The sequence below is a fragment of the Pongo abelii genome, chromosome 3, assembly GCF_028885655.2.
Source record: "Pongo abelii isolate AG06213 chromosome 3, NHGRI_mPonAbe1-v2.0_pri, whole genome shotgun sequence".
In the NCBI taxonomy this organism is placed as follows: domain Eukaryota; kingdom Metazoa; phylum Chordata; class Mammalia; order Primates; family Hominidae; genus Pongo; species Pongo abelii.
In genome coordinates, this window is record NC_071988.2 from 67,040,874 (window position 1) to 67,068,514 (window position 27,641).

The 27,641-nt window shown below is 38.7% G+C and overlaps 1 protein-coding gene across 1 annotated transcript; it reads left to right on the top strand.

Annotated features, from left to right (window-relative positions):
• The first annotated feature begins 1,250 nt into the window (after positions 1–1,250).
• LRRC66 (leucine rich repeat containing 66) lies at positions 1,251–27,641 on the top strand. The gene is made up of 4 exons (XM_002814793.5): positions 1,251–4,734; positions 17,869–18,038; positions 23,320–23,509; positions 25,092–27,641. The coding sequence occupies exons 1-4, from the start codon at positions 4,239–4,241 to the stop codon at positions 26,876–26,878; spliced, it is 2,643 nt and encodes an 880-aa protein (XP_002814839.2). The 5' UTR covers positions 1,251–4,238; the 3' UTR covers positions 26,879–27,641.

Genomic DNA, 27,641 nt, shown 5'->3' on the forward strand with positions numbered 1-27,641 from the left:
GCTATTTTGATGTTTTTATACAACTGAAGGTTAACAGCCATAGCATTTTATGATACTTTACAGGTAGTCCTGGCTTTTTCCCTGAAACGTAGGCTTGGAAAATCTATTAGAAAGCAGAACGGGGCAAACTCTCCATTTTACTTATGACTTTTTTAATTTTTAATTTTTAATTTTTTTATTTATTTTTTTGAGACAGAGTCTCGCTCTGTCACCAGGCTGGAGTACAGTGGCACAATCTCAGCTCTTGGCTCACTGCAACCTCTGCCTCCCGGGTTCAAGCGATTCTCCTGCCTCAGCCTCCCGAGTACCTGGGACTACGGGCATGTGCCACAATGCCCGGCTAATTTTTGTATTTTTAGTAGAGACGGGGTTTCACCATGTTGGCCAGGCTGGTCTCGATCTCTTGACCTCGTGATCCGCCTGCCTCGGCCTCCCAAAGTGCTGGGATTACAGGTGTGAGCCACCACGCCTGGCCGGCTTATTTTTATCCGCAGTAAATCTTCAACAACTCATTGTCTCCACCAGATGGTATTTTTCTGTAAATGAAATGCTGACTTCGCCTCTTCCTGCTGTGTGCTCATCCCTGCACTGAGCACAGATATGACAAGCAGTAGCCGTGGGGGAGGTGGGTGACAAAGACGGGACCCCGGGAGGGGGTGCAGGTACATGCTAGTTTCAATGACCACAGTATTCTAGAGGTGGGTTGCAATGACAAGGGGGGCAAATGAAATCAATGCAAGATTTCTTAATAATGGGCATACAGAAAAATGTAAAACAACACAAAACAGGGACTGCTGATAATATTTTAAAATATACTTATTTGTCTTCTTTTTGCGTTGTGAAAAAAACAAAATAAATTTTGTGTGATAATTTTGATGATGAAAGGTGGAAATTCTACCTAGATTTGAATGAGTGTTTTTTTAAGGGAATGAGAATGTCATGGTGCTAAACTTGACAAATAAGAGATCATTGAAATGCTGAAAATTTTAGCAGTCTTCTTAAAAGTATTGAGGGGGCAAAAATTACCAATTACGCTATACAAAAATAAGCCTATAAATGTGTTTCACATTGCTAACTTGAGTTTCAGTTGATTCAGTTTGTAATAACTAGTAATGAGCTTCTGTTTACAATAAAAATTATGTAAATTGTTTGCTGTTAATTTTTTAATGGTTACATATTAACTGTTTTCTACTTAGTCATGCAAACGTGATGAATTTAAATATGGCTTGAGAATGGGACACTGTCGGTATTTGTGTAATCTCTCTGGACTCCTAGAACTCAAAGTTCGGAAGTTGTACATTCCCAGTTTTGAATGCCCTCCTCTCTGTGCATTGCAGAAGGCCTCTCTCCAGTGGTGCTTCCCTGGTGTCCTAGGGGAAAGTGCACACTGTCACCATGGCAGGAGGCCAAAGCCGGAGATGAAAGGGTGAGAGCTGGCCACTGGCAGCCTTGATGGCAGGATGGGTGGAGCCTCAAAGGTTCAGGTCTTAAATCCCTACCTGGCTTGATCCAGATATATCCACCCATTTGAAAACCACTTAGGATACGAAGGTATGTCTTAGAGGCAATATTACTTTCCAGGTCTTGTCCTTACCCGAAATAGCCTCTGTTGCTTTTTTCCTTCAGTTTTGCCACCCTTTCTTTTATGTATAAATGAACTCTACATTGCCTTTCTATAATACTTTGTTTTTTTCTGCTGCCTTCTTCCTATCTTTCACTTGCTGACACACAAATGTACACACCCAGTATTTCTAACTGCTTCCTCATAGTTCAGCTTGACTATGTCCATTTTGAAATTTACATTTTGCCTAATTGTTTCCAGTTTCCTAAGCAACTTTTTCTGGAGTTCTCAGTGGTTCCTTACCTAATACATATAAATTTATAAATAGTATAATTTTTAACAAATTAATACCTTTCACTTTAAGATATAAGATTGTCCTTGTCTAGCTGTTTTGAACTGAAACCTAACATGTATAAATCTCCTCAGCTTAAAAAGAACCAGGGCAATTTTAATTCATGTCCCCTTAAGAAAAAGTATTTTTCAACCATGTCTTTCTCTTCAACACTACAAAGTAATGTACCTGTGAATGGTGACTGTATTTTTTTGTTGCTGATTTTGTTACATTAGCTTGGTGCACCATTGTATATATAATCTCAGCTTTGAATGTAGAAAAAATATCTTTCTTCCTGGGCAAATCAATTCAATTTCCAGTATTGCACAAGAAGCACACTAAAAATAAATCACTCCTCCATGCTGTAGGCCACCTTTGCTGTTCATGGCCATGTGTACCTGAATTTAAATGCCTTGAAAATATGGGAGGATTGACCTTGTATGAAACAAAAGTTTTAAAGTTACATTGTAAATTTCATTCACTTCACTCCATGCATTCATTTACACACAAACAACATAACCCAGTGACAGACTGCAGACTATTAAAAATGTAAAACATTGGATAGCTAGCTAGCTAGATAGATGATAGATAATGTTCCTTTTTTTGGGAGTTCAGAAGAGATACAAAGCAAAACAATAGCAACGCTGAATGTTACTAATGTGTATCAATTCCTTCAGTGTTTACTGAAAGATTTCTGTAAAAATAAAGACAAATATGGAGGCTAAAGCCGGAAAAATGACCAGGCCATAGGATGTGAGATGAGTCTGGAAGGATACACAAGACTGTGGCTGGCTGGGTGTGGCGGCTCACGCCTGTAATCCCAGCACTTTGGGAGGCCAAGGTGGGCGGATCACCTGAGGTCAGGAGTTCGAGACCAGCCTGACCAACATGGAGAAACCTCATCTCTACTAAAAATACAAATTAGTGAGAGTGGTGGCACATGCCTGTAATACCAGCTACTCGGGAGGCTGAGGCAGGAGAATTGCTTGAACCCGGGAGGCGGAGGTTGTGGTGAGCTGACATGGCGCTCTTGCACTCCAGCCTGGGCAACAAGAGCGAAACTCCATCTTAAGACTGTGGCTAAGAAGAAAAGGTATTGAACTTGGAACTGGGAATGAACTGAAAGTTAATTTCAGTATGCGATATGCATAGATCATTCTTTGCACAAGCCACATCTTGTAGTGGCTCCACATGAACTTATCAAGCTAGGGCATAAGTTTACCTAGATAACACAGGCTTTGAATACCAACCTAAGGGATTTGGACTATAGGCAATAAGGAGCCCTTTGAGGATTTCAAATGAAGGAATAATATAGGAAATACGTTATTGTAGGAAAATAATCCTATGGAGTCGCCTAGGATGGATCACAAAGAAGGAAAGTCAAGAGGCAGAGGCAAGAAAATCAGTTAAGCCATTTTAGTATTTCAGACTGCAGTGATTAAAACTAAACTGAGTGCCATTACAACAGAAAGGAAGGGACAATTTCTTGGAAACTCATATACTCAATAATGTGATTATTTGTACACACGGTGGCTTTTAAGTGGAATTTAGTTTAAAACAAATCACAAAAATTACCCATTTTAAACTTATTTTTGTGATACATTCAGCCATTGTAATTTGTACACACTTCTTTTTAAAAACTTTCATTTTGTTCTCCAAAATTTTCGGTACGAAAGATACTCAATGTTTCTATATCGTATTACATCTTCATGGCTCGGAGCCAGAACATGTATTTGATAACACATTATGTTGTATGTATCTAAATGATTTCATAATGATTTGAAAAGTCACAAAAGCCACACAGCAAAACTTGTATTTCTTCTAGTCATGAAAAGTAAGAGCCTCTTTTGTGAGTTGAACTTTTTACTCATAGAGTTATGGAGGGTCATGGTTTAGTGTAACTGGTTGTCATTTATGTAATAAACCACATGGTTGATTACGATGTTGTATATAAGCATAATAGACTTTGCTCTGTATTAATGGCCTGCAAGGAAACAGGGAAGTCTTTAATCTTGGTAAGGTTTCATTTATCCCAAAGCACACTGCGGAGTGAAAAATACTGGAAAAGTGGATGCAGAGGTGAGGCCTAAGTGAATATGTATTTTCTGAAAAATCGGGAGTCCTTTCTTTAAAATGTGACATAAATGTAATTTTATACTACGGCTATTTCATTTTGGTAGCTACATTTTCATGCCCCGGTAAGAAATCAAACATTCGCTTAAATTGGCAACCAAGACAAGATAACTTTCGTAAATCTTAAATTGAAAATTAAATTTTCTGCTTATTGCTGTTAGTTTTTATATATTATTGTGAGTAAGTCAATTCATTTTCCTTTTTCCAGGCATTATGAAAAACCTCTATTTCAGAGTCATTACCATAGTTATAGGTCTTTATTTTACTGGAATAATGACAAATGCATCAAGAAAAAGCAATATTTTATTCAATTCTGAATGCCAATGGAATGAATATGTTCTGACAAATTGTTCTTTTACTGGAAAGCGTGATATACCTGTGGACATATCACAGACAGCAGCCACTGTGGATGTAAGTTTCAATTTCTTTAGAGTTCTCTTACAGTCTCACACGAAAAAAGAAGAGTGGAAAATAAAACATCTGGACCTCAGTAACAATCTCATATCAAAAATAACCTTAAGACCTTTTGCATATTTACATGCTTTGGAAGTGTTAAACCTCAGCAACAATGCCATCCACTCCCTCTCATTGAATCTACTCAGTCCTAAGTCCTCATGGGTGAAACGCCACAGAAGCAGCTTCAGAAATAGGTTCCCATTGCTGAAGGTGCTCATTCTTCAAAGAAATAGACTCAGTGACACTCCCAAGGGTGAGTACAATTTTAACTAGACAGAAAAACAATGCTTACGTGGAGTTGTTTCATGTTCATAAGAATTCCACATTTGTTTTCAGGTTCAAGGAGACAGCTGAAAGTAAAGCAATTTGATCAGAGCACATATAATAATGTTTCTTAGTAGCATTAGAAGTTATAGTGTGTGGAATTTACAGCTAATGAAATTTAGTCTCCCATTAGTATATCTGACATTAATGTTATGTGCAGTTATCGAGACACTAGGAAGTATTTAAGTGCTAAATAATAATGAGTGATTCTAAGTTACCTACTTTGATTATCATGTGTTTGTTAATATAGAAAAGCACTGAGCAATAACTAGTTCAAATACATTTAATATGTAATGCAATTCAAATTAAGTGTTGCCATATTCATAACATTTTTATTCTTTGAGTACATTTTGCCTCAGTCTATCTAGTTGTCCTCCAAACGTACAGCAGAAGTATCCTAATATTATATATTGGTATGTAAACCTTCTGATTATCAAGTCAAAATCAGAATTCCTTATCCTAGTTTCTAACAGGGTACTCCAAGTAGCCTCCAATTATCATAAATTCTCATCTGACATTCAATAGTCTACATGTTGGAGTTCCTTAACGGATACACCAATGTTTTCTTTGGAAAATATATCAAGTTCATAAAGCAAAACTTCCTTTGCCCTTTTTATATTCCAGAGTGCTAGACAATTAATTTCCTTTCCTTGTTTGTTTTCAGGCTTGTTCACTCTTTGCTAAGCACCTACTTTATATAAGACATTATGCAAAAAAAGTATAAGGTTATTGTTCTCCTTCTCCATTCCAAATTGTGCATACTTGGTTTTTCTTATTATCCAGTTCTGACATTTCATGTTTTTATTTTCATGCTCTTTCTCCAGCTTTGTTTTAAGCATCATTTTGGCAATAATAGCCTAGCAGGTATAGGAATTATTACAGTCACCATGTCAGCAGAATTGTTCAAGAAGGGTGGGAGTCTTATCTCCCTGACCTTCTCCATAAAAGTAGTGTGCCATATTTTCAGTGTAAATGAATTGCATTTTATTTTATTTTTATTGTATTTTTATTACAAGAAGAATACCTGTTACTTATAGAACATTCAACAACTGAAGAAAAATTTAAAGGGAAAAATTAAAGTCATTCATGTTATATATATTCTTCAAGTTTATTATTTATGCCTATTTGTACCTTTTTCTTTCAAAATTGTATCATACTGTCCATATTTCTAATTTGTATTTTCATATCATAGAATATTTTAATATCTTTATATAATTAAGCAATCTCACAAATATTTCAAATAGTTGGTTTTTATATATGCATATATCATAATTGGTTTAATCAAGCACTAGGTTATTTCCGGGTTTTGTTTTTTGATGGACGTCATTATAGCTACATATATCCATATAATATAACAAAATTTTTTAACCGGTATGGTAGATGTGATCTCCATCCACAAACTCAAGTGTACTAGAGATATAACCTTCTATTGTCTGTAGTAACATAATTTCCGATTCTGAGCCCCCATTAGGGGGGAGTCGTAGGGATACTTAACATCAGTCTTTCATCAGCTTTCCTCTGCCTTTGCCTAGATTTGTACCCAGCTTGAGAATCGTGTACTCTAACAAGGCATCGAATCATATACTCTAACAAGGCATCGAGGTGTGAGCATTCCTTACCCCTGCTACCCAGAGAATATTTCTTTTCAGCCTCTTCAGTTTGGAGAAAATTTCTTCTCCTATTTTTTTTTTCTTCAAAACCCTCTGTCTGGAAATCACTTTCTTCTAAAGGTTTAGGGTTTTGGAAAACAAAAGCCAGAAAGACTTGTAGACTCAGCTACTTTCTGCCTTGCCATATGCCTTCCCTGGGACAATGAATGTGGAGCCTACTTTCTGTGTGAATAGAGAGAAAGAGCAAGAGGAAAATATAGCGAGGTAAGAGATTAACATGTCAAAATATTACCCCACCACAAGAGTAAATAGGGAAGTGCTGAGTTTCTCTCCTTAAGGCAGATGAATTCCCCTGAGCTAACTGGGGGTTAGGACTAATACAGTTCCACTTAAAGACCAAATATCCCTATAAATGCAGATACAGATCCATCTTCTTTTTTTGAGTTAAGCTTTTGCCTCCCAAAAGATCAAGAAAAATGTTCAACTTGAAGAGGAGGGGGAAAAAAGAAGTGAAGTGAGCAAATTCTATATCTGAAATTCTATTAAAATTCTAGCAAATAAAGCCATAGAGAGATGAATGAAAAGGATAGACGTTGGAAGTTCAGTGCAAGGCATGAATCTGATTGGATATAATTCAGAGTCCTTTTATCCATAGTATTTTGTGATTTAAATTATTTTCCCATAATCATCATATTAGTTTTCAGTAGGTTGAGTCTCCTCTAACAACTTTTCCTATCTTATGATTCTGTGACTATGGCTGGGTTGCTCTGACTTTGAAATCTCATTTTGAGGGGAACTGCTGGTGAGAGAGATGCTGCCTAAGGCATGCCCTATTTTTGGCCTGTTTCTTTGTTCTTCAGTTCTTCACTCTAAGTCTATTTATAGGTGACATCTGGATAATATAAGATTTACTCATTGGATCATTGTAAGGATTAAATGAAAAAATGTATCTCAAAGACCTAACTTAACATGGTATTTGGCATAATAAACTGTCACAATTTAAATATATGAAAACTACTTCAGAATCTTGTCTGAAGATTTACCTTGCAAATACTAGTTTTTATTATTCTCTTGGCATAAATTGAGAATAACAGTATATTTAGAAACAAATAATTAATTTTTGTCTAAATCTCAAGTTTTTTTTTGTTTTTTATTTTTTGAGACAGAGTTTCACTCTTGTTGCCCATGCTGGAGAGCAATGGCACGATCTTGGCTCCCCGCAACCTCCGCCTCCCAGGTTCAAGCGATTCTTCTGCCTCAGCCTTCCAGGTAGCTGGGTTTACAGGCATGTGCCACCACGCCTGGCTAATTTTGTATTTTTAGTAGAGACAGGGCTCCTCCATGTTGGTCAGGCTGGTCTCGAACTCCTGATCTCAGGTGATCTGCAGGCCTCAGCCTCCCAAAGTGCTGGGATTAGAGGCCTGAGCCACCATGCCCGGCCTCAAGTTATTTTTTAAAATGTTCAACAACTATTGCAGTATTAGCCCACTATAATTCATGAGCAGATAATTATTTGTGTCTGACTATATAGGCACTTGCATTCATCTAAAATAATAATAAATTGGATCTCAGAAAGCAACAATCAAGCAACCTTTGTAACTATGTACCACATATTTTAAAATGGGGACTGTTTCTAGAACCAATGAAAAGTTGCTTTCACTCAGGAAAGCCCATTTGTGTAAGGGTGAGATATCACACGAACTAACCCTGTCTTCAGAGTCAGTTGTGGTGTCACCAATAAGCTTCATGTTGGGAAAATGCCCAAAAGAGGTGCTGGCCAATGCAATTTATAAAACAGAAGCCAGCCGTGAATTTAATTTCAATGATGCTTCTACCTTCCTCCCATATTTTTTGGAATACAGCATTAATAATTGAAAAACTAGTTTAAAAACATGAGAACAATGGGATCAGTCTCTGGTTAATCTGTCCTACCTTCATCAAGCAGTATTTTTGGAGTGCTCACAGAGTAACTGGAAATGTAGCAGGAACATCTTGTTGGGATTCCAGTTAGGTTGATAGACCAAATGCAGCAGCCTCACATTAACCAACTAAGTTCTAGAACCTAAGAGATAAATGTGTTAGAAATAAGATGAAATAATACCTAACATTTGAATCTGGGGGAATTAAAAAAAAATACAGTGTATTATAAAAAATTAAAGTATATTGTGTTCCTTTATTCATAGAAAATTAAAGATTTCATCCTGATTGCTACTGGATTATGGAATTATCAATAAGCAATGTACTCAAAACTAATTCAGGTTCTAAAGAAACAAAGAGTATATAAGACACTAAACTAAGAAGGCAAGGCCTTTGGCTCACCTACATAATTTGACCACAATAAGATCTGACCTAATGAGTCAAATATCTTACCCAGGACCATTCTAGACTCTATTCCAATTCTTATTGCTCTTTGGACTAAAAGCCATAATCCCTGAATATTGTTTTATGTTATCAGGTTATCACACTTGGGAGAGCACTTAAGAAGTTCATAGTACAGAGGGAGTATTTACTAAGCGTAATGTCTGAGTATCCTTTCTGTGGCCTTTTTTTCTGAGAGACAGGTCATTTCTTGGAAATAATAAAACTGCCTCTGGCCACTTAAATGCAAAGGCTAATAAAATTCCTGCCTACTGTGGCCTTTGTAATCTTTAGAAAGCAGTTCAATAAATATTTCCGTTTCCACAGAGTACCTCTATATTTTCCTCCCAGCATTCAACTCTCCTCTCTTGAAGTATAAAATGTAATGCTGATGTCCAAGCCCCAGCCGTGAATGCACCATACAGCCTCTTTTCACTCATTTGACTACCCTCTGAACATTGGCTCACCAAGCAAAAATATTAAAAGAACACATTTTCCCATTGAGAAGTGCAGTCAAGTACCATGCAAGAGTTTTCTTAAATTTCCCAACTCCATCCTGAGAGACCCTAAACAAACCAGGTTATCTGTAAGGACCAAACCAGTTCCCTTAAAAAAATAAAATCTTAATTATCTAAAATTGAAAGTAAAGGAAAAGTTTTCATCCAGGAGGTGTAAACTGAACTTCCTGGTCTTTATTCTCATCTCTATTAGAAGTTTACCTTCCTCTTGGAAAATCTCAGCTTGAAATTATGAGGGGAGTTAAATAAGAGGATTCTCTAATAACTGCATTCAAAATCAAAATCACCCTCTTCCCACATGCTTGGGTATGTTCGGGTCCCATTCTTTTTATTTACTCCTTTTTTTTTTTTTCTTTTTTTAGATGGAGTCTCACTCTTGTCACCCAGACTGGAGTGCAGTGGCATGATCTCAGCTCACTACAACCTCCACCTCCCGGGTTCAAGAGATTCTCCTGCCTTAGCCTTCCATGTAGCTGGGATTACAGGTGCCTGCCACCACACCCAGCTAATTTTTTTGTATTTTTAGTAAAGATGGGATTTCACCATGTTGGCCAGGCTGGTTTTGAACTCCTGACCTCAAGTGATCCGCCTGTCTCAGCCTCCCAAAGTGCTGGGATTACAGGCATCAGCCACCGTTCTCAGCCTATTTACTTATAATTCTTTTACACATCTTATATTACACTATTTACTTGTTTATTGACCTTAAACAAGTCACTTAACCTAAAAAAGTGACCTTAAACAAGTCACTTAACCTGAGAATAATTATCTGTGTAGGGTAGGTGTAAGGTTTAGAGACAGTGTGTATCAAGACTTTAACACATAGAGTGATGATACATGTAAAACATCTCTCATAGTGCCTGACACACAGCAGGTGTTCAGAAGCATTAGTTCCCCTTTAGTGCCACTTGATCGTCCCGAGTCTTTAATTCTATATTTCCCACCCTGGTCTTTGCTATAATGGTAACTTCCTTGATTTCAGGCACAATAGATAATTAAAGGGGATTCTCATTCTCTGTCTTCAGATGTTTAGAGTATTCACCAACAGTCTTGGTGCCTCTGTTCATATTTATATAGGTCTGCATAATGTTGGAAGCCTCTGCTCTTCCTTTTTCAGAGCACTTTCTGATCTGTCCTCTGACTCTCTGAACCACACTGACTCATGAAACCATCACCACTATCAAGATAATTAAAACAAAAAAAGAAACAAAAAGTATATAAGACACTAAACTAAGAAGGCAGGGCCTTTGGCTCACCTACATAATTTGACCACGATAAGATCTGACCTAATGAATCAAATATCTTACCCAGGACCATTCTAGACTCTATTCCAATTCTTATTGCTCTTTGCACTAAAAGCCATAATCCCTGAACATTGTTTTATGTTATCAGGTTATCATACTTGGGAGAGCACTTAAGAAGTTCATAGTACAGAGGGAGTATTTACTAAGTGTAATGTCTGTTACCCCAGAAGCTTCCTCATCCCCCTTTGTAATCTGTCTTTTCCACCCATCCCTTCTCCCCAACCCAGGAAACTGCTGATCTCCTTTCTCTTTCGTTATAGATTCACTTGCATTTCTATACTTTTATATAAAAGGAATCATACAATATGTACTTTTATTTTTGGTCTAACGTCTTTTTTCAGCATAATTATTTTGAGACTTATCCATGTCGTTGTATATATTAAAAGTTCATTCCTACTAAAAACAGAATTACAATTCGACCTAGCAAGCCCATTAGTGGGTGTATATGCAAAGGAAAAATAAATCATTCTACAAAAAAGACACATGCACTCATATGTTCATCACAGCACCAATCACAATAGCAATTACATGGAATCAACCTAGGTGCCCATCAACAGTGGATTGGATAAAGAAAACGTGGTACATATACATCATGGTCTCCTACACAGCTCTAAAAAAGAATGAAATCATGTCCTTTGTAGCAACTTGGATGTAGCTGCAGGCCATTATCCTAAGCAAAGTAATGAAGGAACAGAAAGCCAAGTACCACATATTCTCGCTTATAAGTGGGAACTAAATCTTGGGTTCAAACTGACATAAAGATGGGAACAATAGACACTGGGGACCACTAGAAGGAGGAGGAGTGTGGGAGGAGGGAGACTAAAGCTGAAAAACTACCTATTGGGTACTATGCTCACTACCTGGGTGATGGGATCATTTGTACTGCAAACCCTCAACATCAGGCAATATACCTGTGTAACAAACCTGCACATGTACTCTCAAATAAAAGTTGACATTATTTTAAAAAATAAGACAAAAAGAAAAAATTTTGTGAACTGTGGGGAAAGGTTCATTCCTTTTCATTGCTGTGTAGAATTCCATCATGTGGATTCATTTATCTGTTGATGGACACTTAGGTTGTCTTTTTGGCTATTAAAAATAAAGCTGCTAGATCTTTCATAAATGCTCTATGCCAGGTTGATGAAATTCTCTCTATTCCCAGTTTGCCCAGGACCTTTTCTGGATCCACTGAGAGATCATAAGGGTTTCTTTTTTAGTCTGTTAATTTGGAGAATTGTGTAGATTTTCTAATATTAAATCAACTTTGCATTCGTGGGATGAATTCCATTTTGTCGTGATTTATTATCTTTTTGATATATTTTGGATTCAATTTGCTAAAATTTTAAGAAATTTTACACCTATGTTCATGAGGAATATTGGGTTATCATTTTCTTTTGCTATATTGTTGATGTCTAGTTTTGGTATTAGAGTAATGTGGGCCTCATAAAATGAATTGGGAGATATTTATTCCTCTTCCATGTTCTGGAAGTGTTTGTTTAGAATTGGCTTTGTTTCTTCCATAAATGTTTCATAGAATTCCCCAGTGAAGGTATCTGAACAGGAGTTTTTTCATGGGAAGGTATTTAATTACAAGTTTACTTTCATTAGTAGATGCAGGGTTATTCACATTATCTATTGCTTTTTGAGTGAGTATTGGTAGTTTATTAGCATAAAGCTGTTCACAATGTTTCATTATCCTTTTAGTATCTATAGACTCTGTAGTAATGCCACCTATCTTATTATTGATACTGATAATTTATATCTTCTTTTTTCTGATCAGCCTGGCTAGAAATCTTTTTAAATCAATTTTATTGTTGTTAAAGAACCAGCTCTTGGTTTTATTGATTTTTCTCTATTATTTTTACATTTTCTACTTTATTTCTTCTCTGGTCTTTATGATTTCCTTTCTTCTGCTTACTTACAATTTAATTCATTCTTGCAAGTTTCTTAAAGGGGAAGCTGAAGTCAATGACTTGAGGCATTTCTTCTTTAATAAACATTTAGTGCAACTTAATAATAAATTAGTAATTTCCCTCTAAAAATGGCTTTCGCTACATCCCACAAATTTTGATATGTGATGTTTTCATTTTTAGTTGAGTCAAAATACTTTATTTCTATTTTGATTTTTCTTTGTCCCATGGGTTATTTAGAAGTGTGTTATGAATATCCAATAATCTATGGATATCCTAGAATTCTAGCTTTGGGGTTTCCAATATATATCTTAAGATCACCGTCTATTTTTATTTGGTGTTATACTACTTGCCTGTAACGTAAGAACCTTACAATGGTGTTCTCCCATTTTTTCCCCTCTTCTGTCCTTTGTGCAAGTATTGTCCTACATTTTACCCCTATATATGTTATAATTTCCACAATATGTTTTTACTATCTTTGCTTCACAATGTTGCTTTTAAAGAGATTTAAATATAAGAAAAAATATTTAACCTACATAAATTTCTGGAGCTCTTTGTTCCTTACTTATATCCAAACTTCTATCTGGTTTCATTTTTTCTTCTAAAGGACTTCCTTGAACATTTTTTCTACTCTGGGTCTACTCCTGATGAATGCTTTCAAATCTTTATTGAAAAGGTCTTTATTTGCCTTTGTTTTTCAAATATATTTTTACTCAATAAGGAATTCTAGGCTGACCTTTTTAAAGATTTTCAGTTTGTTTAAATGTTGCTCCATTATTTTGAATTTGCGTTGTTTTAAGAAATCTGCTCTCATCCATATCTTTATTCTTTTTATAGTGTTCCTGACATACACTCAATTTAAATTTTTGGCAATCAAATGTATTAATATTTTCCTTTATAATTTCTTTTTTTAATCTTAAAAAAACAGCTTTCCCCATGTGCAACTACACCAATCTTTTATTTATATGTGCCTTAACTCCATGGATGGCAAAATTGTCAGGGAAGATTTTTCAGGCATATTATACTTCTGATCCAACTGGAATTTACTTTGTTGTGTGGAGATTAGAATAATGTCTGCAGCAGATCTCTGGAATTTACCTAGGTCAAATTATTTAATCAGGAGCTCTTTTTCTGAAAATTTGATCTCAGAGCATCTCATCCCCACCAGTCAGGGCCAGCTAGATATCATGACCTGGATTTTCTGCAGACCAGAGTTGGGAAGCCATCTAGCCTATCAAACAGCTTCTGTCCTCATTTTCATCCTAGCATCAGCCCATTCACAAGATAGTGTCAGTACTTACAAAACTTAATCCAGCGTAATTCACACACAGTCACCTGAGGCTAGTAAAACTCCTGCCAGATCTCACTAAACAACTTTGATTCTATAAATTAAAAAAAAAAATTGGCAGTCAAGTGCTCTAACCCTACTCTAATATAGTTAGTTGTTATTCCTCAAGGACTCGTCCCTATTATCTTGAAAGTTACACATGGGTCCCAGTCTGTTCCACAAGGCTGTCATTCAGATCAGCAGGCCACCAGGCCATGTTATTTTAATGACACTAGCAGAAACCAAGAAAGCAAGCCCTGCCACATAAGCATGTTTCAGATCTTTGCTCACACCACCTCTGCTGCCATTCCTTTGGCCAAAGCAAATTACATGGCCAAACTCAACTCAGTGGGATGGGGAAGTGTATTCTGCCCACAAGACAGTGAATATTTGATGAACAATCATCCAAACTAATGGACCTGGCTTCCACTGGACTCCAAAAGCTTGAAGATCATAGTAATCAAAGACATATCTCAATTCCAGCTATGAGAAACAATTTTTAAGGAATGTAACAAGCATGGAGGCCTTAAGTGATTTTCTTTGGCTCACATCAAAAGTCACAAACAGGGCTGGGAGCAGTGGTTCACACCTGTAATCCCAACACTTTGGGAGGCCAAGGTGGGAGGATTGCTTGAGGCCAGAAGTTTGAGACCAGCCTGGGCAACATGGTGAGATTCTATCTCTGCAAAAAATTAAAAGAAAAAAAAAATAGCCAGACATAGTGGCACACACCTGTAGTCCAAGCTACTCTGAAGGCTGAGGCAAGAGAATCACTTGAGCCTAGGAGTTCGAGGTTACAGTGAGCTATGATTGTGCCATTGCATTTCAGCCTGGTGACAGAGCAAGATCCTGTCTCAAAACAAAACAAAACAAAAAGTCACAAATAAAGGTGGAATAAACCTCAGTCTCTTAAGTTCCTCTCCAGCACTCTAGTACTCCGTGACACAAGCAGATTAACTAAGCAACCCCCAATACATCTGGCAATTTCATTATGTGCCATGGCCCAGACCACCCTTTTGTGGTTTTGAGGGAGGGTTGTTTTTATTTGTTTTTAGTTAATAAAAGATGGGCATGGTTAAAGGGTAATGATTAAGAGATCTAGGTTTTGATTCCAGCTCCACCTACCATGGTGTTGTTGGGCAAGTTCTTAACTTTGCTGAACTTAGTTCTTTTTCATTTGTAAAATGTTGATAACTCCTCAGGCTTTTTGAAGATTAAAAAGAGATGTCTGTGAAATGCTTAGAGCATAAAGAGTACACAATTAGGCGCTTAAAAATAATTTCTTCTGTCACTTTAAAGCTAGGCATGATCACTCCCTCCACTTAGCTCCTAGGGCACTTACTCAATTCAATTAAGCACTGAGATATTTTAGGAATCATGAGTTCACATCCTTATATAGGCCAGGCAGGTATCATGAAAATGTTAAGAAAGCTGTAGCTTCTTTCATATTGGTGTCTTATTTTGCATTTTTTCTGACAGACCCATATTAAAAGATGTAGGAATATGCTTCTATGCACAAAGAAACATTTTCTCCAGAGGTTATGTTCAAAATATTTAACAACTGGCCTTCAGCCTGGGCTCCACAGTTGGATGCCTCCTGGCTGTAGTGCTGGAGCCAGGTGCTGCTGGACCGGGGGAAGGGAGAAAATAGACTGAAGTAAGTGCTCAGGGCAGCAGGGCAGTGCACAGGGACTTGTGCAATGGTCATTTCCAAACCAATATGAAAATATTTTTTAGCAGAATAAGCTGACTATAAGCCTTAGTTCTCTCCCATTTAAAAAAAAAAAAAAGAAGTCTTGGCCTATCCTTTGTTTTCCTGTTTTTTGTTGTTGTTGTTGTTTGTTTGTTTGAGACAGAGTCTCACTCTGTTGCCCCAGCTGGAGTACAGTGGCATGGATCTCGGCTTACTGCAACCTCTGCCTCCCGGGCTCAAGCACCACCACACTGCTAATTTTTGTATTTTTAGTAGAGACAGGGTTTTACCACGTTGCCCAGGCTGGTCTTGAACTCCTGACCTCAAATGAGTCACCCACCTCGGCTTCGAAAGTGCTGGGATTACAGGCATCGGCTACTGTGCCCAGCCTGTTTTCTTGTTTTTGATAGAGACATGAGTACAAAGAAATGATAGTCTTCTATAAGCTCATGCCCCCATTGACAGCAGGCAGCCTTCATTCAGCTCCAGCCAAATGTCATCTTTTGCCAATTAGAACTTCCAGTTTTCTTAAGAGAAGCCAGAAATGCAAATTTTTATTGAATTTTTAATGTCAGTGCAATGATTTTTAAATCACTATGCAGGCCAAACATGGTGGCCTCTGGCCTACTGAGTATATACTATATTCTACCAAGCACTGCAAAAATTCAAAGATGTGAATTCTGCCCTGAAGGGACTTGATCATCTGATAGACATGCAAACAAACAAATAAAAATTAATTTTATGGTTGGATGATCTGTGTGATGAACTACTCTGTATAACTAGTAACTTTACCTTGAGTTTATGTCTTATCATTGGACCATATTAAACTCTTTAAAGAGTAAAGATTCTATGCTGTCCATACTTGTCCTCAGCACCGACTGCCTTGCCCATAATGTTTTGATTGATTCGTCGTCCTGATGATCTCTTGCTTAGCGTGTATACAATTAAATGAACATATGACAACCTTGATGGTGCAGCCATTTCAATTAAGTCATCTCCCTGTATAATCAGTCTTACAATAAGTACCTTGCAGACAGTAGGCAAGGAAAAAAGCCTCCTGTAATTGAACCAACCTGATCTTCTTATGTTGATTAAAGAAACAGGCTACATGCAAGAACAGAGCAGAAGGAAATGTAAAAATGCAGGCACTTCCTTCTGAGACCCATATGGGAAATGAAATTTGAGAGACAGCTATGATTGGCACCTCCTTCTCAACCTTTACTTATTTTCAGTGCCAAATGGACCTCCTGGTTACTCTCTGAAATCAAGTGAAATACAAAGGCAGAGACCAAAATTCAATTTGATTATTTTCCTGGAAAACAAAATCTAGCTATAGCTTACTACGTTTGGAAAACACAAGAATGCCTAGGAAATAGTCATAATGTCAACAATAAGTAGCTATAAGAAAGGACATGGCTACAAAATAGAATAAGACAGCCGGGTGTGGCAGCTTATGCCTGTAATCCCAGCACTTTGGGAGGCCAAGGCGGTGGATCACTTGAGGTCAGGAGTTCGAGACCAACCTGACCAACATGGTGAAACCCCGTCTCTACTAAAAATACAAAAAAAGAAATTAGCCTGGCATGGTGGCAGGCGCCTGTAATCCCAGCCACTCGGGAGGCTGAGGCAGGAGAATCACTCGAACCCAGGAGGTGGAAGTTGCAATGAGTGGGGATTGTGCCACTGCACTCCAGCCTGGGTGACAGAGCGAGACTCTGTCTCAGAAAAAAAAAATAGAATAAGAAAAATCTTAAAACTGGAAGAATTCGTCCATGTAGATAAAGCATCAAAACAATTTTTTTCCTCTATTGTTTAGCAAGATTATTTAGTTTTACTGTATAGTTCAATCAAATAAATATTTATCATGTCTTTCAATCAAAGTTATATTTTTAACTGATTCTCTTATTTTGAAAGTAGTACATGCTCATTGAAAGAAAGAATTCAAAAGTGTTCAAAACAACGTTTCTTTTCTTATCCCTCTTCACTTCCCTCAACCATCCTAGTCCTAACTCTAACTGTTAGTAGTTTAGTTTATCTCCTGCCAGACCTTTTCCTGTTCACTCAAAATCTATGTATATGTTTGCATATGGCTCTTTTTCCCAAGGACATTGGACTTTATACTATTCTGCACTTAACTTTTTTCTTCCAGTTCAGTCAGTTTATATGTTGATCTGTCTCATTCTCCTTTGAGACCACCTATTATTTCATAGTATTAATATACCATACTTTGTTTAACAATACCTCAATTGAGAACTCTTAATGTTGTCTCCAATTTTTCACCATTACAAACAGTGCTGCAGTAACTTTTACCAGTTTAGATTTTAACTTACTTTTTCATTTTAACAGGACTGTGGAAACTGAAGTCATTGCAGAGTTTGGATCTGTCATTCAATGGGATATTGCAAATAGGGTGGTCTGATTTTCACAACTGCCTGCAACTGGAGAATCTCTGTTTAAAGAGCAACAAGATATTCAAAATTCACCCACAAGCCTTCAAGGACCTCAAAAAATTACAGGTTCTAAAATCATTTTTATAATATTTGAATAAGGAAGACACACGGGCAATTACATTAGAAGCGTATTTCTATTGAAGAGTTTCTTCATGTTCAGTAGTACTGGCTATTAATCAAAAACAGTCTATTTTAAGATCCCCTAAAAGAGCTGAAGTCTCTTTCTTGCCTCAAAAATCAAAGGCCACAATAAGGGACATGAATTTTACTCCAACATAATACTCAACAGCAAGAATTGACACATTATTTTTCTAAATCAAATTATATCCAACTCCAAGATTCCACTTACCAGTTGGCAAGTAATTAAATCTTAGTGATTAGTGAGGCTGTCTCCCTAAGCTACAAGATTGGTCAAAGGTCCCAGGGGTCTTATGCAATATGGAACGCTTGGGGAGGCCCTGCTAAACCTCCCTGGCTGATGCTAAGATGTCAACGACCCTGGACTAGATGGGCCTCTGAAACCCAGTGACTCTGTTGCTTCCATTTCAAAATTGGACACAAAACAATAAAAATGATAATGATATTTCCATACTTGTATAGCACATGTGCTACAGTCAGTTCTAAACGTCCAACCCCTATTGGGGAGATTTATGTCACATTTTGGCCCCATAGTTCCTGTCTCTGGCGCATTGCAGTTAATCTCCCAAGGTGCCAATTATACTATTGTAAGGGTAAGGAACTCCTGAAGCCCTGTTCCAGGTCTGGCAGCTTCAGCCCCTTCTTCTCCAAGCACTTTTCTCCACATCCTTCCCTTTGGGAGAATGTTGTAAAATCTCCTCTCAGTGATCTTTTAGCAACACTGGAGTGGCCTGCAGTGTAGCACTACTAGATGGTTTGGAAGAGTCTTCAGTCCCCCATCTCCATAACCTCCACGACAACTCCCATTCTTTGTATAGGTCAGCACCATTCAATAGAAACACAGAATGTGAGCCGCACATGCAATTTTAAATGTTCCAGTAGCTACAGTGAAAAAGTTAAAATAAGCAAGTGAATTTCATCTTAGTGGTAAGTGTTATTTACCCAATATTATCTTTGACACGTCATCAATATAGAAATTATTAATGAGATATTTTATATCCCCTTTTCATAGTAAGTCTTCAAAACCTGGTGGATATTTTGCACTTACCACACATCCCAATTTGGACCACCCGTTTTAATTGCTCGATAGCCACATGTAAGCTCTTTGAGGACATACATGATATCTGTTTTGTTTTCCAGTGCTTAGCATATGCCTGGTACCTGATACATATGTTTAAATACTTGTTAAATGAATAAGTGGCTCATGGACATGGATAAGTGTATTAGTCATCTATTGGTGTGGCTATCATATTAAGCAATGTCAACATAGAAAACTGAGGTTTTCCCAGTGTTCTGCAAAGTGCTATTCAGGCATAGCTGCAAGATAAGCCTCCAACTCCCCACTTCCAACCAGAATGGCTCCTGGAGTCCCTCTTCTACAGAAGGGAGACTAGTGAAGCAGTGATGGGGAGTGTGGCCTTGAGCCAGCTGCCTGTGCTTAAACCCAGCCTTGGCCACTTTCCAGCCACACTGTCTTAGGCAAGTTACAAAATCTCTCTGTGTCTCACTTTTCTCTTCTGAAAAATGAAGATAATTTAGTTTCTCTCAGAGTTTTGTGAGAATTAAGTGCTTAGAATACAGTAAGTACTTTATAAATGTAGTCTGTGTATAGAAATTTTAAAGTGGCCACTGTCCCCTGCTCTTTTAACATAGAAATCTGATTCTGCCACTTCTTGGTTAAAACACTTCTAAGATTTAACTGCAAGGAACTGACCCCTGTCTGCCTCTCCAGCCTCCTTTCAAGCCTCTTCCCTGGCTCCCTGCACTCCTGCCTCTGTTTTCACCTCAAGTCCTCCCCACTTGCTCATCCTTTGCCTGGAACCGACTTCTGTTAATCCTGTCAGTTTTGCTAAAATATTATTTCCTCAAGGAGGCCTTCCTTGGGCCTCCAGATTAAATTAATTCCCCTTTATAAACACTTATAACATGCTATACATTTCCGTTTCCTCTCATTGCACTTATCCCAGCTGAAATTACTTAGTTTTAGGTATGATTAGTTGTTAATGCCTGTGTCCTCAAACCCTTCTACCCTATGGTAAGCTCTTTGAGGACATACATCATATCTGTTTTCTTTTCCAGTGCTTAGCATATGTCTGGTACCTAACACATATTTTAAAATACTTATCGAATAAACAAAGGAATGAATACATGGGTGATGGACATAGATAGGAGTATTAGTTATCTATTGCGGCATAATACATTACTACAAACTTACCAGCTTAAAACCACACACATAGATTATCTCACAATTTCTATGAGACAGGAATCCAGGCCTGGCTTACCTGGGGACTCCTCTTAAGGCTCTCTCAAGAGGCTGCAATCAAAGTGTTGGCAAAGGCTGGAGTCTAACCTAAAAGCCCAGCTAGAAAAGGATTCACTTCCAAGTTCATGTGGCCGTCAGCAGGATTCAGTTCCTTGTGGGCTGCTGGAATAAGGGCTCAGTTTCTTGCTGGTTGTTGGCCAAAGCCTGCCTTCAGTTCTGTGCCATGTCATGTGGGCCTCTCCATAGGGCTGTTCACAACGTGGCAGCTTGCTTCAGAGCCATCGAGGAAGAAAGTCTGCTAGCAAGAACATTATAATTCTTTGTAATGTCACCATGGAAGTGGCATTCCATTGTTTTCCATAGTCTGTTGGTTAGAAACAAATCACTGGTCCTGCCTGCACCCAAGGGAAGGAGAGTACTCAAGGGCCTGATCACCAAGGAGGCAGGATCACTGGAGACCATACTAGAGTCTATCTGCTACAGTAGTCATGAGGACAGATGAAAAGGTCCACTTAACTTGGTAGTTAATGGGTAGTATATTGTATACTCCTTGTATATGTAATTTGCCCTTCATCTGTTGTATTTCCTGTGCATTTTTATTGTGCTCTATGAGTCTTCTGCAGCTCACAGGTAATATATGTCACAGGCAGACTAAAAATCAACCTCGAGAATGTTTTATATACAGCTATAATTCTCAATGCACTGTAACTGCCCCAGAATCATACCATTTCTTCTCCTCTAATATCCCTTCTGCATGTTTGGCAATATCTCTAAAAACTGGTTTTGGAACATGATGAACATATTTGGTACCAAAAAAGCTGAATATCAAAATGGATGTTGTTTTCTTCTGGGCAATGAATTTGATACTTGCACTATTCTATGTGATTTCCCATGTGGAAATCTTTTCAGTAGTCAGATTTTTCAAAGCATACATTTATCACCATGCTTTGATGGGATGAAATAAGTTTCACTGACATTTCAAATTAGCATTTCTTTTCCTAATCTTATCCCATTCTTCTTAAATGCAGTGATTTGTGAAGCAATATTACATATGCTTCTCCCAACCTTTCCATAATGTATACCCCTTTCAAAATGCTGGTAGATGGGTATTTCTTTAGCCAAATTGGACCATTCTGTTTTACTCCTCTCTCAGAAATTGTTCCTCCCGAGTCATTTTATTAATTTCGTATCCTCCCTCCAGTTTTGCTTCTGGTTCCATGATTTGTAATATAATAAGACGCTAGGACAAAAAATAAATGTAGACATGCACTAAAAAGAAAATAATTATCTGAAAAACATCAGAATATTTCAATCTGTTGTCAAGCGATACATAAGAAAGCTACTGATCCTCACCAAGACCAGGCTAAAGCTAAGTATTTTTTCTTTCCAATCCCACAGTCTCTTACCTCCAATTTTTGGCAACCTTCTTTTGAGAGTCAACACTGCTTGGCTATTCATTAATGGAAAACTCACGCTTACTACCCAAGTTCACAAAAAAATTGTGATTCTGTATGTAATAGTCTTGTTTGTGACAATGTTTGATTATTTGCTTGAATAAGCCCTTCTTTAGGAATTTACATAACCCAAAATGTAAATGCTGATTTTTCCCGGGTGTCTATAAAACAATTGGCCTTGATAACATTCAGCCTTTCTAGATTATATTCATCATCCTCTTTTTTGAAAGCAAGGACTGTGTTTTCATTTTTATGATTCTCTCTTCTCCTAATAACCATGTGCCCCTCCCCAAACCTCATGAGCCAACCTGGTGCCTCTGCCCCAGGCCTCCTCAACCCAGCCCTTCCTTCACTCTAGTGCAGCAGGGGCTCAGGCTCCAAGAGGGTATGTTCTGCATTGGAAGGCACACAGCTGTGAAGCCAAATCAGATCTCAGCTCTACCATTTCATTCATTCCTTCCTTCCTTTCTATTGTTTACACAGCACCTGCTATGTACTAGGTGCTAGGGTCTATGTGGGATATACTGTGTGGCTTAACCCAGCTTTTTCCTCTGTAGAATAGGTGAAAATGAGGAAATTGTTGAGATCAGAGATCATGTATGTGAAGCACCCAGTAGCATGTCTGGGACCCAGCAGGGCTCTGCAAATGGCAGCTAAAGCTCCTCCTAACTGTGCTTTCCCTGCTATGTCATGCTCCTGTCGTGTCCAACATTTACAGATCCTGCTCTCTGTTTCTAGAGCCACTGGATCCTTCTTGTTCCCCTTTCCCCTTCATTTCTGATCAGACTAGAAAAATTACTCATACTGCATGTACTGAATAGCCATGGATATGGAGAAATGTACTACTACTCTTGAGATAATATTTGATTCAAAAGACCTCTCTTTGAGGTCAGGTGCATGCCTGTAATTCCAGCATTTTGGGAGGTCAAGGTCTGGGGAGGATTACTTGAGCCCAGGAATTTGAGTCCAATTAAGCAACATAGTGAGATTTCATCTCTACCAGAAAAATAAATAAATAAATAAGATTTCTGGTCAATCACAATTCTGTGTTCTGTGTCTTCATCATCCAGTATTTTCTGCTGCTTTCAAGATTGCAGTAGTTCTAGAAATTCTTGACCTGGTATCCAATTCTAGACCTTGATAACATGAGTATCTAGGTTTTATTTAACAGTAGAAATTACACTCAGGAAACAAGGAAGAGAAAATGATTAGGCATCAAATATAGGCATGATACTTAAAGCTTTCACATACAGTTAATGCTTCCAGCAACCCTGGGAGGGAGACTTATAGAAAGTAAACAATTTGTCAAGACTCATAAACTTTTTAGGGGTAGAACAGAGACTTAAAACCCCACTATTCCCTGACTTGTAAACCAGTGTTAAATCCATATTGCCTCCATAGAGACATAAACAGTATTTTTCTGTAACTCATTTATTTTATCTGTAAATGTCTTTATCCACAGACCATCCTAAACTTGTTTCTTCTCAAACAGGTCATAGACCTTAGCAACAATGCTCTGACTACCATCCTACCAATGATGATCATAGCTCTAGAATTTCCCCATCTAGTGGTTGACTTGGCTGATAATAACTGGCAGTGTGATGATAGTGTGGCAGTCTTTCAAAATTTTATTTCTGAATCCTGGAGGAAAAAGTGGAATGTCATTTGCAACAGGTCTATAGGTAAGTCAGTAATGTCTCTCTGAAAAGGCTCCATTTATACTGAAAAATGCACATAGACATTTTAGTCTCTTTTGAAAATAATGACAGTCCCCATGAAAGCAAAAGTACGATCCTATTAGTCAGTCTTGGGCTGTGTCATAGAAAAATCATTGGTGTCAAATAACTGTTTTCCTCAGTTCAGCAATTATTTTCTTCATGTGGTCAAAGAAACACAGTTCAACTCACTCAGCATCAATTGGATTTGGTCAAAAGGAGAAATTCCACTAGAAGCGAGTTTTGTTCTGGCACACCAAACTTTATTCTCAAGAACCATAGACAGGCTGTTGGCATTAGACAAGAATTAAAAATTGAATAAAATTTAATGTCACAGTTTTATCCAAATTCCTAACAAATAATCTATTAAAGAAAGAACTTTTAAAATTAGAAACATCATTATTTTAAATGTTTGCTAACACTCTAAAAGTGTGATCCTCTACATATGCAAAACACACACACATATTACAAAAGCATATTTTCCTTTAATTTGTTCCTTGCCCCTCTCCCAAAGTGCTGGAATATGTTACTGGGGCTGAACATTCTGGGAAGCTTTTTTCACTATTAACTACCTTGGCTAAATCTCAACCTCATCTAGAAAAAGAAAAAGTCCATGAAAAAAAATGAGTCATAGATTCTGTTCTATTCAGGACTGCCATTCAAGTACGAACATGGCCATGCCTACCAGGTTTAGAGGAAATTCATGAAGATCAGAGAGAAGTCTTAATGTCATCAGCTACATTTGTTTCACTCCACAACTGGCATTCTGAGGGTAGAGAGCAAAATGTAAGGAGCCAGTAAAGAAAACAGAATATTTTTGCTGTTTATTAACAGCACACAGAGTCGGTAAGATTATGGAGAAAGGAGAAGCCATGTACATGTGGCTGTCCCTCTAGTCTGGCTTCTTCCTCCCACAGGCAGCAGTGAGGCAGGAAGCCTAAGGCACATACAACCTCCAGGACCTCTGAGCAACAGACCTCAGCCTGATAGCCATGTGTAAATGCGTACAGCCATAAACATGCTGTTGGCATTAAACAAAAATGAATGAATGAATAAAATTTTTAAACTGCTTATCATCATGTAATGTACACTTTAACATATAGCTAGATAAGGACTGAGGAGGACTCACAGAAGCTTCTGAAACCACTAGAATCTGGAGCTGGAGCAGCGGCTCACACCTATAGTCCCAGCTGTTCAGGCTGAGGGAGGAGAATCGCTTGATGCCAGGAGTTTGAGACCAGCCTTGGCAACATAGTGACAACCCTTGTCTCTGTAAATAGGAAAATAAAAAAAAAGCAGCCCAGGCGTGGTGGCACACACCTGTAGTCCCAGCTACTCTAGAGGCTGAGGTGGGAGGATCGCTTGAGCCCAGGAGTCTGAGGCTTCAGTGAGTTATGATTGTGCCACTACACTCCAGGCTGGGTGTGCCTGGAATTCAAAATTCAAAAAAATTGAATTTTTTTCAATTCTGTAAAAAAGAAAAAAGAAAGACCCCTGGAATCTTATTTCAATGTTCGCTCAATGTGCATTTTTTTAATCCCACTTTCAGGCAGTGAGGAGGCCAACGGGGGTACTCCCCAGAGCAGGATTTCCAGGGAAACCCGCCTTCCTCCCATTCATCTGCATCGCATGAAAAGCCTCATAACGAGCAAAGCAGAGAGGCCCCAGGGAGGAAGGCACACGGGCGTTTCCACTCTGGGAAAGAAGGCAAAGGCCGGCTCTGGTTTCAGGAAGAAGCAGAGACGGCTGCCAAGGAGTGTTAGAAGCACCCGCGATGTGCAGGCTGCCGGCAGAAAAGAGGACGCTCCCCAGGACCTGGCTCTGGCGGTGTGCCTGTCAGTGTTCATCACATTCCTTGTCGCCTTCAGCCTGGGGGCTTTCACAAGGCCTTATGTTGACAGACTGTGGCAAAAAAAGTGCCAGAACAAAAGCCCTGGCCCGGACAACGCGTATTCAAACGAGGGCTTCTACGATGACACGGAAGCTGAGGGGCACACACCACACCCAGAGACCCATCTGCGCCAAGCATTTCCTCATCTAAGCCTCTACGAGAACCAGACCCCTTTCTGGGTGACACAGTCACACCCACACGCCACCGTAATTCCTGATAGAACTCTGGGAAGGAGCAGAAAGGATCCTGGCAGTCCGCAGCGCTCAGGACAGGGCGGGGACAACACCGAGGCAGAAAGTGGAAATGATGATGCAGTCTATTCCATTCTCCAGAGACATCCACATGCCGGTAACCGTGAACTAATGTCAGCAGTGCAGGACCACATCCATAGGAATGATGTTCTCAGAGAATGGACTTATGAAACTGTGGCCCAGGAAGAGCCTCTCAGTGCACATTCAGTGGGCGTCTCTTCTGTAGCTGGCACGTCTCACGCTGTCTCTGCCTCAAGCAGTTATGATTCCAATGAATTGGACCCGTCCCTCTCCGGAGAAATGACACCTTCCCTCTGTAAAATGCTAACACATGCAGAAGCACAGAGGACTGGAGATAGTAAGGAAAGAGGGGGCACTGAACAGTCACTTTGGGACTCGCAGATGGAATTTTCTAAGGAAAGGCAAGTGAGTTCGTCCATTGATTCGCTGAGCATACAGCAGCCAAGGCTCTCCGGGGCAAGGGCTGAGGAAGCGCTTTCAGCCCACTACAGCGAGGTGCCATACGGTGACCCCAGAGACACAGGCTCATCAGTCTTTCCTCCAAGATGGGACGGTGGCCTGGATGTCACTCCTGCTAACGAGGAACCAGTGCAGAAATCCACTCCTTCTGACACTTGCTATGAGTTGGAGAGTGACTGTGACTCTGATGAGGGATCTCTGTTCACTCTGAGCTCCATAAGTTCAGAGGGTGCAAGGAGCAAGACTGAAGAGGCAGTGCCTGACGAGGAGTCCCTGCAGGACGAGAGCTCAGGGGCAAGCAAGGACAATGTGACGGCCGCAGACAGCCTTGAGGACAATGTCACCTTCCAAACAATTCCAGGGAAATGCAAGAATCAGGAAGATCCCTTTGAAAAACCTCTCATTTCTGCTCCAGACTCTGGTGTGTCCAAGACTCATCTGGAAAATGCCTCTGACACTGATAGATCTGAGGGCCCGTCACCCTGGCCCGGGTCACCAGGGAATAGTCCCTTAGGGGATGAGTTTCTGGGCATGTTCACTTATGATTATGACACAGCTCTTCAATCCAAGGCAGCAGAATGGCATTGCTCACTTAGAGACTTAGAATTTTCAAATGTGGATGTTTTACAGCAAACACCACCATGTTCTGCTGAAGTTCCCTCAGATCCTGATAAGGCTGCCTTCCATGAAAGAGACTCAGACATTTTAAAATAAGAGTCTTTCATTAAGGAAATATTCACAGCTCTAAACAATATTCCTTTAAAGATCATGGCAGGGGAAAACTAAAGCCTTCACAACAAGATCCTGAAGGAGACAACATGAATTCCAACCAGGTGGACACTGATGCAAATGAGAGTTTTGTGGGCCCACTTGAGGACAATGATTCTAGAAGGGTTATAAGCTAAACACACTTGTTAATATCCTATGGGGATGAATCTGCTCTTGAGTGTGAAAGACAAAGAGGGGAATATTTTGAGATCATTCCAAGAACCATGCACCATTATTACAAGAGCTCCCAAACAAAACCAGTTCACTGAGAACACAGGAGCACTTCATCAATAGGTTGGGGTAAATATTCAGAAGAGAATCTGTTGCAGTTAGACAAAATGATTCTAACTTTCCTTCTCAAATACAGACCTGGAGCAATCTGATGGGATTTGGCTCTCTGAAAAGAACAGCTTTAGGATGACAAAGACAAGGATGTTCAACTTGATCATCAAAGAGAATTCAAATGACATTTTTTCATACATATTGAAGCACTTAAGTGAAAATGCTGGATAGATTTTAATGAATTCTGAACACACACTAGCACAACTTTTTGGAGGCTGATCGTGCACCTGCAAAATTGGAAAAATTCTGAGTAATTATAAATGTTTTTAAATAAGTTATGTTAAAAGAGAAGAGGGACCACTTTTTAGAACAAAGTGTAAATTAAAAATCAATTTTCAAGAAAAGAATTGCTTCCTGTAAAGAAAAA